The sequence below is a fragment of the Mustela erminea genome, chromosome X (genome assembly GCF_009829155.1).
Source record: "Mustela erminea isolate mMusErm1 chromosome X, mMusErm1.Pri, whole genome shotgun sequence".
In the NCBI taxonomy this organism is placed as follows: Eukaryota; Metazoa; Chordata; class Mammalia; order Carnivora; family Mustelidae; genus Mustela; species Mustela erminea.
Genome location: NC_045635.1, coordinates 22,876,907 through 22,893,020, shown reverse-complemented (window position 1 = coordinate 22,893,020; position 16,114 = coordinate 22,876,907). Strand labels below are relative to the sequence as shown.

General features: G+C 38.5%; 1 protein-coding gene across 1 annotated transcript; it reads right to left on the bottom strand.

Annotated features, from left to right (window-relative positions):
- Positions 1–378: 378 nt before the first annotated feature.
- On the bottom strand, positions 379–2,463 carry LOC116583114 (DDB1- and CUL4-associated factor 8-like). The gene has a single exon (XM_032331117.1). The coding sequence runs from the start codon at positions 2,291–2,293 to the stop codon at positions 509–511; it is 1,785 nt and encodes a 594-aa protein (XP_032187008.1). The 5' UTR covers positions 2,294–2,463; the 3' UTR covers positions 379–508.
- Between the last annotated feature and the right edge of the window lie 13,651 nt (positions 2,464–16,114).

Sequence of the window (16,114 nt, the reverse complement as noted above, 5' to 3'; positions counted from 1 at the left end):
GTTTGCTTTATTTTACTTTACTTTCAAAGAATAAACACATTTCTGAAATTTTCAAGTCAACTGAAGAAATTAACCTTAAACTACTGAAGATGGAAAAAAAAGGTGATAGACTGCAGGGTATCAGAAAGGAGAGGATAGACCTAGTAAGACTATTAATTTTTTCACCAGAACCTTTAGAAGTTAGCTGTAAGAGCTAAGTCATAAGAAAACAAATGAAAAGAGGCAAAAATAAAAAACAAAACACCTTACATATTTTCTTACACAGAGATATAATGGGTAAAGAGAGGAATAAAGAAATCAAGTGAGAGAAAAGGAATGGGAGAGGAAGAATGTGAAGAAAGGGAGAGTAAAGAGATAGAAAAGATGGTTTTTATGGTAGAGAATAGAAAACAAAAACATTTATTAGTTAAAATGAATTTTAAACTTTAAACTTTAAACTTTAAATTTTAAAGTCCAGCCTACTGAAGCGACATCTAGCTGGACCAGGCTTGAGGACGAGGCCGAGGCTTCAGGACGGCAGGCACTGCACACGGTCTTGGTTCTCGTCTTCCTCAGATGAATTGGAGGTACTGGAAGACGCATCTGATTCTGCATCCATGGCTCCAGCTTCAGGAGCTCCCCAGTGCTGGCGATGACCTCTCTGTGTCAGGTGACGCATGAGGAACCAAAGCATGTGGCTGTCAAACAGGTCAGTGTGGTGTATGCGATCTTCATCTCGTTCTCGCTTGTTTCTCTTGATCATATTCTTTAACCCAATCAGCTCAGTGGTAGCTTTGGCTGTGGGTGCCCAGATCTTGGCATCATGATCTAGGCCACTGCTCGCCAGCACAGGTAGGTAAGGATGGGGCTCAAGGCAGTTTATGGTGCCTCCCTTGTCCCCCTCCATGAACTGAATGATCTGGCGAGATGATTTTTCCCAGAAGAAGATGTGCCCACAATCACTGCCGCTCATGATGAACTCACTTCTGGGGCCATAGAAATTGACACCTTTGATTGTGGCATTATTTCTGTGACCCTTGTATCTCTTAACATACTGGGCTCCATCTCCATCAGAGGAGTTGAAGAGATAAATATCTTCATCATTATAACTGGTCAGGAGCTCTGTGCCATCGTGGCTGTACACGAGGCAGGTGATGTTGGCTTTAGAATCACAGTTGACTAGGTGATGGGGACAGAATTTCTTAAGTACCCCATTATTCTCATTCTCATTAATTTTCCTCTGGTCATAAATTCTTACAAACTGATCTCTTCCACCCACTGCAAACTGGTAAGTATTGGCAGGATTCACATGGATCGCATACAGCCCCACCTTCTTCTCCCTCTCTTTGGTTACCACCACTCTGGAAGCCGGCCGGCCTCGTCTGAGGTCAATGGCGAAAACAACTGCATCTTCACCTGAAGTTAGGAATTGAAAAGGGGAGTCTGGCTCCAGAGCCAGCTTATGGGAGGCTCCCCTGTGCTGGGCCACACGCTTAGTATTCTTGCAGTGTGGCAAAGCAGACAGCTCTGCTATGCGTATCTGCCCATCACGGGCACACATGGCCAAGGTGGAATCACCACAATTGGGAAGGAACTTGGCTTGAAAGACATTATTTTTGTGGCCACTGGCAAACTCCAGTACTGGCTGCTGACGCACCCAGTCCCACACTATCACTTTAAGATCATCACTGCTACTGGCCAGCCAGGTGCCACGCTGGTTGAAGTGCACAGTATTGACACAACCATGATGGCCTTCAAGCTCACAGAGCAGGTGGAAACGCTGCACAAAGACTCTTGCGCCACAGGCCTCATAAACGAAGCGGGCACTGGAACCCAGCTGCCGCTCACGAAGAGCGGAAACAACTTGCCAGCGAGGGCGGGGCAGGGCAGATATTTCGGAGGACACCCACTCCTCCAGGGCCCGATCCTCATCTGATAAATACTGATCACGGTTAGCTTCAGGGCACGGTACCTGAGGGTGTCCTCCTGCCGCGCCTCTCTCCTCCTCCGCTCCTTGCTCCTCCTCGTCTTCTGGGTCGTAGGGGAACACGGTTTCCTCACAGATGAAGAACTGGTCCGAATCTTCCGTGCTTTCAAAGTTGAGGTTTTCGGCTGAACTTTCTGCGTCTGTGCCTTGACTTTCTGGGGTGGCCTCGCAGAGGATGCCGTCATCTGCGGTCAAATTCAAGCTTAGCTCGGTGTCTGAAGAGGTCTCTCTCGTCTCAGCCGCTTCAGACCGCTCCTCCGGGCTATTGAGCAGGCTTCTTTTTTCTGAGTCTTGCAGGCCATCCGTGCTGCTCCCGTTGTCAGACATCTTAAATGATGCTTGCTGTAGCCGGTGTCGAGTGGGAAAAAGCCCCCAAAGTCCAAGTTAAGGAGTAGGCCCGGCCCGGCTGGGGACAGACCGAGGAAAACTGATCAGGCCTAACGGCAAGTCAGACGCCGAAAGCCAAAGTTGGAACGCTGCTCAACGGGCTATAGCCGTTGAAGTATGGGAGCTGGTGAGGTTCAGAAGACTTTATCCCGTCTAGCATCTCGCGGTATCTCAGGACTGCTCAGACTTCTCCAAGCCCTCAGCCCCACCCCCGCCCCTGTTTTTCACTTCTCAGCCTCTGTACGTACTGTTCTGTCCTAGATGGGAACATGTTGCACTTTGGAAAATATTCTCAGAGAACTATCAGCAAAAGTGATATTCTTTAGGCAGAACAGTTATCATAAGACTCTCAGTGCTTTGCCTGAACATGATGTACGGTATGAAAGGAAGAAACAAGCAAACACAATGAAAGATTGCGAAGGCCCCCACAGCGAGCGAGTTCATGATGTACAGAAAATATCTTGAGCAAATCAAACAGATTTAGGGAAACCTTGACGGCTCTAATGGTAGAAATGTCATAAATAAAATACGCATTGCCTAGTTAATTGCATTTTTTATTTAAAAATACTTTTTAGTATGAGTCGATCCCAAATATTGCATTGGACATACCTCTACCAAAAACTACTCATTTTTAAAATCTGAAATGCAAATTTAACTGTGTGTCCTGTATTTTTATTTGTTACATCTGGCAGACTTTCTTAGGGAGAAGAGTAATTTAGTCCTCAATGTAATCAAGGCTGAAATCAACTGGTCAATTTAAAGTGGACATTGAAATTAGTAACTGTTTCATCAATTTGAGATAGAGGCACAACCTTCTTCTTTTTCCACCAGAGATTCGGTATATTTGGAGTTAATTCAATTTAGGATACTTAGGGGACATCAATGCAATTCAATGAAAGAAAAGCTTCTTCTGTGATGTCATAGAACTATCAAAATATTTTAAATATACCCCAGAATATTTCAGAGGCTTCTTAGGGGCCTTTTAGGAAAAGAAAACAGCTCTTCGGAGACAGTTAATTGGCACTGCTGTGTTAAGTTCAGAGCTTCTCCAAGTGAATTATCTGAGGTAATGTCAGTAAATTTTCGAAGGGCTACAGTAAACGACTGACGAAGAATGCCAGAATGAGGAAAACAAGATTTCCCTCAGAGCAATTGCAAGATCAATACAAAATTGATTAAACATAGAAGTATAAAGTCTTCTAAAGAAAGAGAATGTTTCCAAGGAGGTAGTAATGGGAAAGACACATAAAAGAATATTCACAGCAATTTGTAAAGAGTAACACAACAACTTTAAAGCCACCTGAAAGCCCATTGAGAGTAACATGCATAAATAATTCAGTGTATATTCCTATAATGGAATAATGTACAAAAGTGAGGATTAATGAATTAAATACATCAACATGGATGAATCTTAAAAACTGATCAGTGGAAATACAAGTGAAAGAATAGTTAATAATTTCATTTTTGTGCAGATCTTTACAGTTTTCACATTAATAAAACTATTTTAAAAGGCAAGGAAATAATTGACTTAAGTTTCAGGGTAATTATTACCTTTACAGGGGGGCAGGAAGTTAAAATCTAGTGGAGAGGGAGCTTCAAAAATTCTTGGTAATATTTATGGCTTGCCCCGAATATTAGTCTTTTTATTATTTATTGCCTGGCATATACATTTATATACCCCTTTCTAAGTATGATGTATTGCATAGTAGTTTTTTAAAGAGATAATATTCATTAACAAGAGGTCTTGCTTGGCCATAGAGCACAAAAACAGGAAAACTAGAGCATCAAATCTTAGTATCCCCATCCTGGCAATGTCCGGGGGAGGAAGCCTTATTAATTTGCTTCAGAAATATCTTGTTCCATTGCAAGGAACAGTTCCACTGTTAGAAGTTGAATCAGGTCATTGTAACCTGATGCTATTGTATTAATCTGACTTTTTTTTCCCTACATGCTCATTAAGCAAACTTTGCCTGTGAATTGGCTTTTCATTTAAGTTTGCTTTTAAAAAAAATTTTTAAAAGATTTTATTTATGTATTTGACAGACAGAGATCACAAGCAGGCAGAGAGGCAGAGAGAGAGAGAGAGGAGGAAGCAGGTTCACCGCTGAGCAAAGAGCCCGATGCGGGGCTCGATTCCAGGACCCTAGGATCACGACCTGAGCAGAAGGCAGAGGCTTTAACCCGCTGAACCACCCAGGCATCCCTAAATTTGCTTTTAATTTAATTTAATTTAATTGATCCATTTGGTTTATTTACATTCACATTCATTCACTAAAAATTTATTACAGCTTCAACACACAATGTAATATTCTAGGGCGTAATATTACAAGTGGTGAATAAAAGTGGTAGTTTCTTCACTCGTGGAGTAATAATATAGCAGAAAAAAGTGACAGTTCACAAGTCAATACATAGATACATCATATGAGGCAGTGATGAATATTATGGAGAGAAATAAATGTCATAAGTAGATACAGACTGCATGCTTTTATTTTAGATAATGCATTTAGGGAAAGTCTCTTTTTTTATGGGATGACATTTAAGTAGAGGGCTGAAGAAAAATAGAAATGGAGTCTTGCAAATATTTAAGATAAGAATATTCTCTATAGAATCACGTTCAAGTGCAAATGCTTTAAAATAGTAGCATAAAAATAATTAATTAATTAATATTACAATATGAATGTTTATGGAACTTTGAGGTGGCCACTGTGACTGAAGCAATATAAGTAAGCATTAGGGAGAGTGTAAGCAATGGGACTGCAAGAATCAAAGGCCAAATGAAGAGCCTTGTTGAACATCATAAGGAATTTTAATGTTTATTTCATTCTCTGTGGACTGGAAAGCCTTTAGAAGTTTGTGAGCAGCATAATGGTATTATCTTCCTTTTTAAAAAGATGGCACTGGCTGCTGTGAGAATATGATGGAGTGGAAAGAGAGCAGAAGTATTCTACTGTTGCTGTAATGTAGGTAAGAAATTAAGGTGGCTTAAACTAAGGTGAGGATAGTGCGGGTGGTGAAAATTGGTTAGCTTTGGAATATACTTTGGAAGTGGAAATTACAGCATTTACTGATGAGTCAAATCTGAGTATGAGGTAGAATAGTCAGGCTACTGGCAAAAAAACATATCATTTGGACAATCTGAAGAAGCTCAGTAAGTGGGCTTGTTATTTACAAAGGTGAGAGAAGCCTGTAGGGAAATCACAAGGAAAAGATCAGGACCTCAGGGCTATTGTGAACAGGATATTATAGCCCTAGGCCTAAAGGTGGGGAGGGGAGATAGCAGTTAACCTAAAACAGAGAGAGTGGTGCGCAGAGTGTGACCTGACAGGAGCTATCATTAGCCATCTTCAGTGCCCCATAAGGAGGGAGCCAGGGAACCAAATTCTCCAGATTTATTCTTCTCCTTCTGCTCACCGGCTGGTACTTCCCACCAAATCATGTGGAGAAGGTAGGATTCTGTAACTTCATTGAATGTATTTGTTTTAACGGTGTGTGTGTGTGTGTGTGCGCATATGTGTTTGTACATGTGTGTGAGAGAGACAGAGACAGAAAGAGACAGAGTATGTGTGCAGTCTTTGGAATTTTCCAATTATTAGATCATGTCATTTACAAACAGACAATTTTACTTCCTATCCAATTTGGATGCCTTTTATTTCTTTTTTTTTCTGCCTAATTTCTCTAATAGTTCCAGTCCTATACTGAGTAGAGCTGTCTAATGTGTGCATCCTTGTCTTTTTCCTGATCTTAGAGGAAAATCTTTTAATTTTTCACCATTGAGTATGATGTTAGCTGTGAGCCTTTCATATATGGCCTTTATTGTGTTGAAGCCGATTTCTTCTATACCTAGTTTGTTAAGAGTTTTTATTGTGAAAAGGTATTAAATTTTATCAAATGGTGTTTTGCATCTATTGTGATAATCATGTGGTTTTCATCCTTCATTCAGTTAATATGGTATATCATATTGATTTGTTTATGTTGAACCATTCTTGCATTCTGGAGATAAATCCCAGATGATCATGGTGTATGATCATTTTAACTTGCTATAAAATTTTGTTTGCTAGTTTTCTAAAGAAGATATTTGCATATATCTTCATTAAGAATAGGGATATTGGCCTTGTTTTTTTCTAGTGTATTTTGTCTGGATTTGCTATCAGGGTAACTAACAATTAACTATTCAAAAAGGAAATGAAGAAAATAATCTCATTTGGGGCACCTACGTGGCTCAGTTGGTTAAGCATCTGCCTTTGGCTCAGGTCATGACCTCAGGGTTTTGGGATCAAGCAGGAGTCCTAGCTGGTCATTTGGCTTTCTGCTCAGCCCGGGGGTCTGCTTCTCCCTCTCCCTTTGCCTCCTCCTCCTGCTCTCACTTCCTCTCTCTGTCTCTTATAAATAAATAAAATCTTTTTCTTAAAATATTTTATTTATTTATTTGACAGAGATCACAAGTAGGCAGAGAGAGAGGAAGGAAGCAGGCTCCCTGCTGAGCAGAGAGCCCGATGCGGGGCGTAATCCCACGAGCCTGGAATCATGACCTGAGCCGAAGGCAGAGGCCTTAACCCATTGAGCCACCCAAGAGCCCCTAAATAAATAAAATCTTTAAAAAAAAAATCAGAGATAACTCCCAAGTGTTTACGAGAAACAGTAAGTGGATGGTGGAGAAATTTACTGAAATGAGGGCTAGAGAGACGGGAATGGAAGAATCAAGAGTTTTGTTTTATTTATGTCAAGTATAAAAATATCCACTAAACACTGAGACAAAAAAATTAGTTGACAATTGGATAGAGTTGTTTGATGTTTATAGAAAAGATTATAAATATAGAAATGAATTTGGAAGTCATTAGTCACTGGGAATAAAGAAAGTCACCTAGAAAGTGAGTAGACAGTGAAAAGAACAAGATCTGAGGGTTAGGCACTGGAGTATTTATTTTAGGAAGAAAAAGAGAATCTTACCATATGGAGCCAAAGGAGTGGCCAGTTATGCAGGAGAAAAACACGAGAATATGAAGGAAGTGTAGAAACTATTTCACGAGGAGAGAAGGGATCAACTGTGAAAGATTAAAATTAGGGCTGAGAACTGATCATTGGATTTGGTAACAGGGTGATAACACGTGACTTGTCAGAGCTGTTTTATAGCACTTGTGAGAACAAATGCTTGACCAGAGAAGTCTGGGAAGAGAGGAGAAAGAAGAAGTGAAGACAATGGGTAAAGATAGCTCTTATAGGGGTTTTATTGCATAGTAGAGAAAAGAATTGGAGTTCCAAGGGGGAATGGAGTCAAGAGAATTTTTTTAAACTTAGTTATTTAAACTTGTTATATACTAGTAACAGTGATTTAGTAGTAAGGATGAAAATTGCTAATGCAGGGAAGACAGAAGAATTTTCAGGAGGAAAGTCTTGAGTAGAAGAGAAGGAATAAGACTCAATATGCAGGCAGAGGGATTGTAGCAGAAAGGGGACATAATATGTAGCACAGAGGCAAGTAGGTTGTTAGATTTGGTGATGGAAGAGTGTACATACTTTATTCTAATTGGTTCTGTTCGCCTAATGAATAAAGAAAGAAGGGTTTCTTTCTAAGAATGGAGAAGATTGAAACTGTGTGGATCTTTGAAGCAGAAGAAGGTGTTGAATAGTCAACTCAGAGAATGGGAGAATGTCCAGCAAGGAAATGGGGAATTGTTGCCTATAAACAAAGAAGGTTCACTTGTGATTTTATACCATAAAAGGAAAAAAAAAGAGACAGCATGGTTATTTGTTTTTCTCTATTTCAGACACTCAAGGACAGGAGTAGAGTAGACAAATATTTGGATTCAAACTAAATTCTGAATTCTTTTGCTAGTTGAGGATAATGGAAAGTTGGGGGGGGCAAAGGAGGTTAGATTCTACATAGTGATATCATTGTAATAAACCATGGAATTTAGCTATTTAAAAAAAAAAGGCGATTAAGGACAAGACGGGGATGATGAAGAGGGAAAATTTGATAGGGTCAGCAGATTGGAGGCCCCAGTAGAGTCAACTTTTGCTATGATCAACAAGTGTGTTCAACTGGAGAGGACTAGAGTTCACTTTTGCTTCACTACCTTATAGCCTGTAAGTATATATGAAGCTTAGAAGGACAGGATACCCAGAGCACTGTAATCTGTATCTAAGCTATTAAAGTAAAAGCAATTTGATTAAAAGATTAAAGTAACTCACTCTAAGACATGGCTTACTGATAAACTCAATTTTTCCAGAAGCTATTTCCTAAATCTAAGAGGACTTCCTACTCTAGGAGAATTTTTTTTAATTGAATAGTGTTTATTTATTTTTTTAAATTATTTATTTCTTTTCAGCGTAACAGTATTCATTGTTTTTTGCACCACACCCAGTGCTCCATGCAATCCGTGCCCTCTCTAATACCCACCACCTGGCTCCCCCAACCTCCCACCCCCTGCCCTTCAAAACCCTCAGGTTGTTTTTCAGAGTCCATAATCTCTCATGGTTCACCTCCCCTTCCAATTTCCCTCAGCTCCCTTCTCCTCTCCGTCTCCCCTTGTCCTCCATGCTATTTGTTATACTCCACAAATAAGAAGAAATGTTTTTTTGGAGAAACCATCCAGAGCCATTTGAATATCCCAGGACATTTCTGTAGCTATTCTTACAAACCAGCAATATGGCAAAATCAATATAATTCTGAAAGTGGCGGTCAAAGAGAAACCTTTACCTGACTATGTCAGTGGGTTTGGGGATTCAAAAGACAGTCATTTCTAACATATTGTATTACCTCTCTCATTTAATGGGGTTGTCTTGTGTTCTGTGTTCATAGAAATAGCATCCCATTGAGTGACAGACTTGTAAACCAGTATCATGAAGTGAAGTGAATATTAAGATTAATAGAAATATTTCTATGAAGATTTCATAAGGTATTGGCAAAACTTACATTTGTATGTGATTCCTATTCAAATGTTCAGGAAGTCCAGAAACTTCAAGATGCCATTTGGAATCAAAAGAGGGGGGAAAAAAATCTACATTCTGGAACAATTTCCATTATAAACAAATAATTAAAATAGCAAAATATATGCTAATGAAATTATTAACAGAGGATCCCTTGAAAGTAGAGTGACAAGAGAGGCTGTTCTGAGGTAGGCATAGGACTTTGATGGGCCAGGAAAAGATATTTCAGCATAACATTGAAAGAAGAACAACAGAACAGCACTGCCACCTAACATGAATTTTCTTCTGGGTCCTTGTATATGCATGCCCACACCCCTGCCTCATCCTCATTCTGCCTCAGTCCCTTTTCTGTGTGGGATGCTGCAAGGTGAGAAGCCATGAGGAACAGTTGGAGATTAACAGACAGTCTGTGATGGGAGGGAGGAGACAGCATGATAGATTCTAGAAAACGGGAAGTCTTGGTGTGATTGGGGCACCAAGTAAGTGTAAACAACAATAAGAGACAAGGCTAGCCTATAATTTGCTATGCTTTATTGTAGCAGTTCTCAAACCTTTTGGCCTCAGGACCTCTTTGCATTCTTAAAAACTGAGAATCCCAAAGTACTTATATCTACATGATTTACATCTACTGATATTTGTTGTTTAGAAATTAAAGCTCAGAAATACTTTTTCCCTTATCTCTCTCTTTTTTAAAAAAATTCCTTTACAGTGTTCCAAAATTCATTGTTTATGCACCACACCCAGTGCTCCATGCCATACGTGCCCTCCTTAATACCCACCACCAGGCTCACCCAACCCCCACCCCCATGACCTCCAAAACCCTCAATTTTTTTTTCAGAGTCCACAGTCTCTCATGGTTTGTCTCCCCCTCCAATTTCCCCCAATTCCCATCTCCTCTCCATCTCAGAAATATTTAAGTAACTAAAATGAGAATAATAAACTCATTACATCCTAACATAAATAATATATTTTTATAAATGATAATTGATTTTTCCCAAGCAAAACAAATTTAATGGGATGATTGGCATTGTTTTACAATATAACATTTTTTTTTTATTGTCTGGTTTCTAAGAAAACATTTAGATTCTCCTTTCTGCTTCTTCAGGCAATCAGTTGCAATATCACAAGTTATGCAGTATTTGGAGAACTCAAATGCACATTTGTGAGAAAATAGGACAAAAAAGGCAAATAACATTTTAGGAGTATCATGAACATAGTTTTGACCATTCAGAGCTACTAAAAGGGTCTCAGGGACATACCCCCACCATGGGTCCCCAAGCACACTTTGACAATTGCTACTTTCTTATAAAGGTTTATAGGGACCAGGTTGGATTCCATCTAGTGGATGATGCATAGATACTTAAATAATTTAAGTAAGGATAGAGTTTCCATTTATAATCATTAATCTCAGGATGGGAAATAAGTTAGATGGAGGCAAGATTAAATGTTTGGAAACTAATTAAATTTGAACAATTTCTCGTATTCTTTCTGGAAGGACTGTTTTGCAAATAGATCCGTAATACCAGTGTTAATTTTTTTTTATGTGTCTAGTTTCCTCTACTCAAGAGTAAGTTACTTGAAAGTAGGTACTTCTTTTTTTTTTTAAGGATTTATTTATTTATTTGACAGACCGAAATCACAAGGAGGAAGAGAGGCAGGCAGAGAGAGAGGAGGAAGAAGGCTCCCCACTGAGCAGAGAACCCGATGGCCCTGGGACCATGACCTGAGCCGAAGGCAGAGGCTTTAACCCACTGAGCCACCCAGACGCCCTGAAAGTAGGTACTTCTATTGATTCTTTTTAATTACAGCTTTTGGCAGAGTGTACAGAATAGGCACCCAGTAAAGATTTGTTGAAAATAAATGAAAGAAGTAACTAAAGGGTTATCAGTATATTGCAGATAAATGATGATCTAGGCTTGAACTTAATGGAGGTGGCAACACAAAGTAAATACAAGAAATGTGTTGAATTCACTTTTGACTGACTGAAAATGCTGTTGATCTACTTACTGGACAAGGACTGTGAAAGAAAGATAAGGAACACCATTACTTTGGTCATCTACCTTATGTGACCCTGATTTAGGGTCAATAGGAGGGATAGAATGGGGTGAGGTTTGAAGAGGTGATTTCTGGTTTCATTTTGAATACAATAAATTTCAGATACTTGTGGAATTTGAGCCTCTCCTGGTGCCTTAGGCAGTTTTAAAGTTACATAGTATCTTACTAATTAAGCTGAGATCACAGTATATTCTAATATTTGTTTTCAATGCTTTAATATTTTAGTATTTATTTTTAATACTTTTGAAGTTTTAGTGTTTATTTTTAATGTCTTAGTATTCTAAATAATTAATCAGAATTCTTAGATTTTTGCTGTCCTAACTTTATGGTTCTTTTAGTGGATGCCAATTTACTGCCAACCAAGTGAGATTAATTTGGCTGTTGCGCAGTGGTTTGTTTTCAGATCACTACTTCTAAATTCCATCTGTAATGTGGGAAGTTGAATTACTTGCATAACTCTGAAGGAATCTTCTGACCTCACTCTTAATGTGAATGTGTGGTAAAAAATAGGAGACATAGCCTTTGACTTAGTCACGGAAACTGACCAAATCTCCTGTCACATCCTCTTACTTTCAAAGCCCCAACTAGGGTTGATGACACTTCAGAAGTATGCTTACCAGCATGCATGCATTTTTGTAATTCAAAATTCATTAAATAGACATGATGTGATTGAAAATAAAGAAACAGTATGCAAAGAATGTGTTGTGAATAACTTAAAATGAGTTCAGAAGGCAACAAAATAATCAGGCTTCATGTTTTCAGAAAAGTAGCCCCAACAGACAGAAAGAATACTTTAAACACAAAAGGGAGTCAGTTCTCATTTCTTTTATTGCTGTTCATTTTTCCATCTGGCCAGAGTTGCTTTTTTATCTAGTACTTCTCTATTTAGTATTATTCTATCTTTACATTTTATTTCCAACCTACTCTGTCAGCCTAATTGTTGCCCTGTCCCAGGAGGATGTGAATAATTTTAAAGTTAGAGAAGCATCTGCATAGATAGAAAATAGCAGTCATGTCATTATAATTAGTCTGTGTTTCTTTCATTTATGCCAAAAATGTATCAATATCTCCAAAGAACAGATGACTACTACCTATCTTAAAAGCTGAATATGGACCCCAACTCTAATTATTTTCTTTGCTTCAAGTTAAAAACTACTTGGGTTTGCATAAGTTCGAGCTCTTGATATATACTGTACATTTCTATGGGTTGCATAATTCTGAGAGCTATAGAATCATACTATTCAGGAAAGTAAAAATATAATTTTGAAAACTAAATTATCTTTAATTTTCATCAATTATTAATCATGCATTTAATAAAACATAATGAACATAGAAAACTGAATATTCATGCATCTCACTAAAGATATTTATATAATTTAAATGAATAACAGAACATTATTTCTAAGAGTTTGTAAGGTAGGTATTCATGATAATATGTGAAATAAAGCTATAAGACTAAAATACAAAAAGAGTCTGGTGTAATCTAATGGAATTTTTACCCTCCGCCGTGATAGAGAATTATGAACATTAGATTTAAAAGTAACCAAAGGTATATTTAATTGAATATATATTACTGTGGGTAGTCTTTCCTCCTGATGTATACTTAAGTCTCTGAAATAGATGGCAGGCCACATTTTATTGTTGGGCAGTCACTGCTCATGTGTAACATACCCCTCTTGCTTTCTTGCCTATGCATTCTAGGGCTAAATCCGAGATGATCATGGTGTATGATCATTTTAACTTGCTATAAAATTTTGTTTGCTAGTTTTCTAAAGAAGATATTTGCATATATCTTCATTAAGAATAGGGATATTGGCCTTGTTTTTTTCTAGTGTATTTGTCTGGATTTGCTATCAGGGTAACTAACCATTAACTATTCAAAAAGGAAATTAAGAAAATAATCTCATTTGGGGCACCTACGTGGCTCAGTTGGTTAAGCATCTGCCTTTGGCTCAGGTCATGACCTCAGGTTTTTGGGATCAAGCAGGAGCCCTAGTTGGTCTGTTGGTTTTCTACTCAGCCCAGGGGTCTGCTTCTCCCTCTCCCTTTGCCTCCTCCTCCTACTCGCACTTCCTCTCTCTGTCTCTTATAAATAAATAAAATCTTTTTCTTAAAATATTTTATTTATTTAATTTTACCTTAATGCTCAAACAAGGTGAGTACTCTTGGGCTTCTTGTCAACATGCAGTAAGTAGGCTTGGACAGAGATCAGGGCCTGCTTTTTACAGAAGTGCTGGCCATCGTTCTTATTGGTGTTGTGTTTCACCACTGAATCTGTGCCTTTGTTGGACCTGACATCAGTTTCTATGCACTGTACATAGACTCACTGCTGAGCAGTTCACATCAACTCTCTGTTTATACGGTTTGTTTTTTCTTTCTATTATCCTCCCCCCCCCACACACACAGCCATGAATATTGAATTTCAAGATTTAGAATTGGGATGAGTTAGGTGATCCCCACCTTAGCTTCTGACATTAGCCATTTTTTCTAGTCCAACTTTTAATAGAGAATCTTGTTGCAGGGAGTTGGGGAAGTTGGTGGTTGTAAAGTACTGTATTTATTTTTATTTTTTCATTATGTTCAATTAGCGAACATATAGTACATCATTAGTTTTTGAAGTAGTGTTCAGTGATTCATTAGTTGCATATAACACCAGTGCTCATCACCACACGTGCCCTCCTTAATAACCGTCACCTGGTTAAATCATCCTTCCAGCCCCCTCCCTTCTGTTACCCTCAGTTTAGTAGTCCAGAGTCAGTAGTTCAGAGTCTCTCATGGTTTGTTGCCCTCTCCGATTTCTTCCCCTTCAGTTTTCCTCACTTCCTCTGTGGTCCTTCATGCTATTCCTTATATTCTACATATGAGTAAAACCAGTGATAATTATCTTTATCTGATTAACTTACCAGTTAACCAGTTAACTCCAGTTCCATCCATGTTGATGCAAATGGTGGGTATTCATCCTTTGTGATGGCTGAGTAATATTCTATTGTATATCTGGACCACATCTTTATCCATGCATCTGTTGAAGAGCATCTCGGCTCCTTTCATAGTTTAGCTATTGTGGACATTGCTGCTATGAACACTGGGATTACAAAGTACTTTAAAAATAAGTTATATACAACTAATGAATTGTTGAACATTACATCAAAAACAAGAAAAAAATAAGTGAATCTACATTACAAGGAAAGAGGTCAGTGATAGTAGTTGGTTGCTTCCATTCACTTTTCAAAAACGTGAATGAGAAAGCTAGAGTGTACATGATTTCTATAGCCAATTTTAGTCAAGTACAAGCTGAAGCTCTGAAGCACCATAGGTGATTTTCTTATATGGCTTCTAAATAACCCCTAAAGTCAGTGTCAAAAATGAGACTGTAAATATAGTGTGATATCATATTCTTTGGAATAAATGTATCACTTTGCAGAGTGGCTACTTTGAAAGGTAGTGCTCTTTTGGAACAGAAAAGATTTAATGAGTTTGTTTAAAACAATTAGTACATATTGTCATTCATTTGTGTTATGCCACTTACATTCCAAGGGGAAGTCACTCCAATAGCATGTGTTCATTACCAAGTGAGCTATAAAGAGAGTTATAATCAAAGAAGTCCAGAATAGGGGCGCCTGAGTGGCTCAGTGGGTTAAAGCCTCTGCCTTCGGTTCAGGTCCTGATCCCAGAGTCCTGGGATCAAGCCCTGCATCATGCTCACTGCTCAGTAGGGAGCCTGCTTCCCTTCCTGTCTCTCTCTGCCTACCTTTCTGCCTACTTGTGATCTCTGTCAAATAAATAAATAAAATCTTTTTAAAAAAAAGTCCAGAAGAGAGAAGTGTCCCAAAGGTGTGGACAGCTGGGGAAACAACTTCAAAGAGTTCAGGAGCTGACACTAAACAACTGGCAAAAGGAAGAGAAAGAGTCCTCCTGGGAAAGGTTAAAAAGCTTCAGGATTGAGAATACACAGAGCTTGCTTATTTTAGAACATGAACAGACACATTTTCATCAAGCTAATGATTTATGTATAAGGACAGTAATAAAAATCATTTGAAGACGAGATTGTCCAAGGCTTATTAAATAATCTTGAACTGTGGGGAGAGAGTGCACTGTTATTGAACACAAATGTCGTAGGTGCTTGACCATGGAACATGTTTGTTCTGAGTGATGAGTTCCCTTTTCATATGAACAGGAGAATTGTGGTAGGCAGAATAATACCCCTGCCCCCTAACCTGTGAATATATTAATTTACATGGCAAAAGGGAATTTGCAGACGGGATTAAATTCAGGATTTTGAGATGAGGAGATTATTCTGGATTATCCAGATAGGCCCAGTGTAATCTTAAGGATCCTTCTAAAAGAGAGGCAAGAGGGTCAGAATCAGAGACAAAGAAGTAATGATGGAAGGAGAGGTTGGGTTATGTGGGACCATGAGGCAAGGGATGTAGGCAGCCTCTAGAAGCTAGAAAAGAAAAGGAAATATATTCTCTCCTATGGCCTCCAGAACAAATGAACACCTGCCTACCCATTTTAGGCTTCTGACTTGCAGAACTATAAGATAATAAACTCGTGTTGTTTTAAGCCACTAAATTTGTGATCATTTATTACAGCAGCAATAGGAAAGTATTATAGCGATGCATGTGTTATTGCATGCATCGCTATAATACTTTAATGATAATTAAATAATAAAATAATAAATAATAATGCATATTAACCTCAGCAAGGTACTTCACAGCACCTTTTAAATACTTCTGAGCTGAGGTGGAGAAGATAAAACTATGCAATAATGTGTGCTAT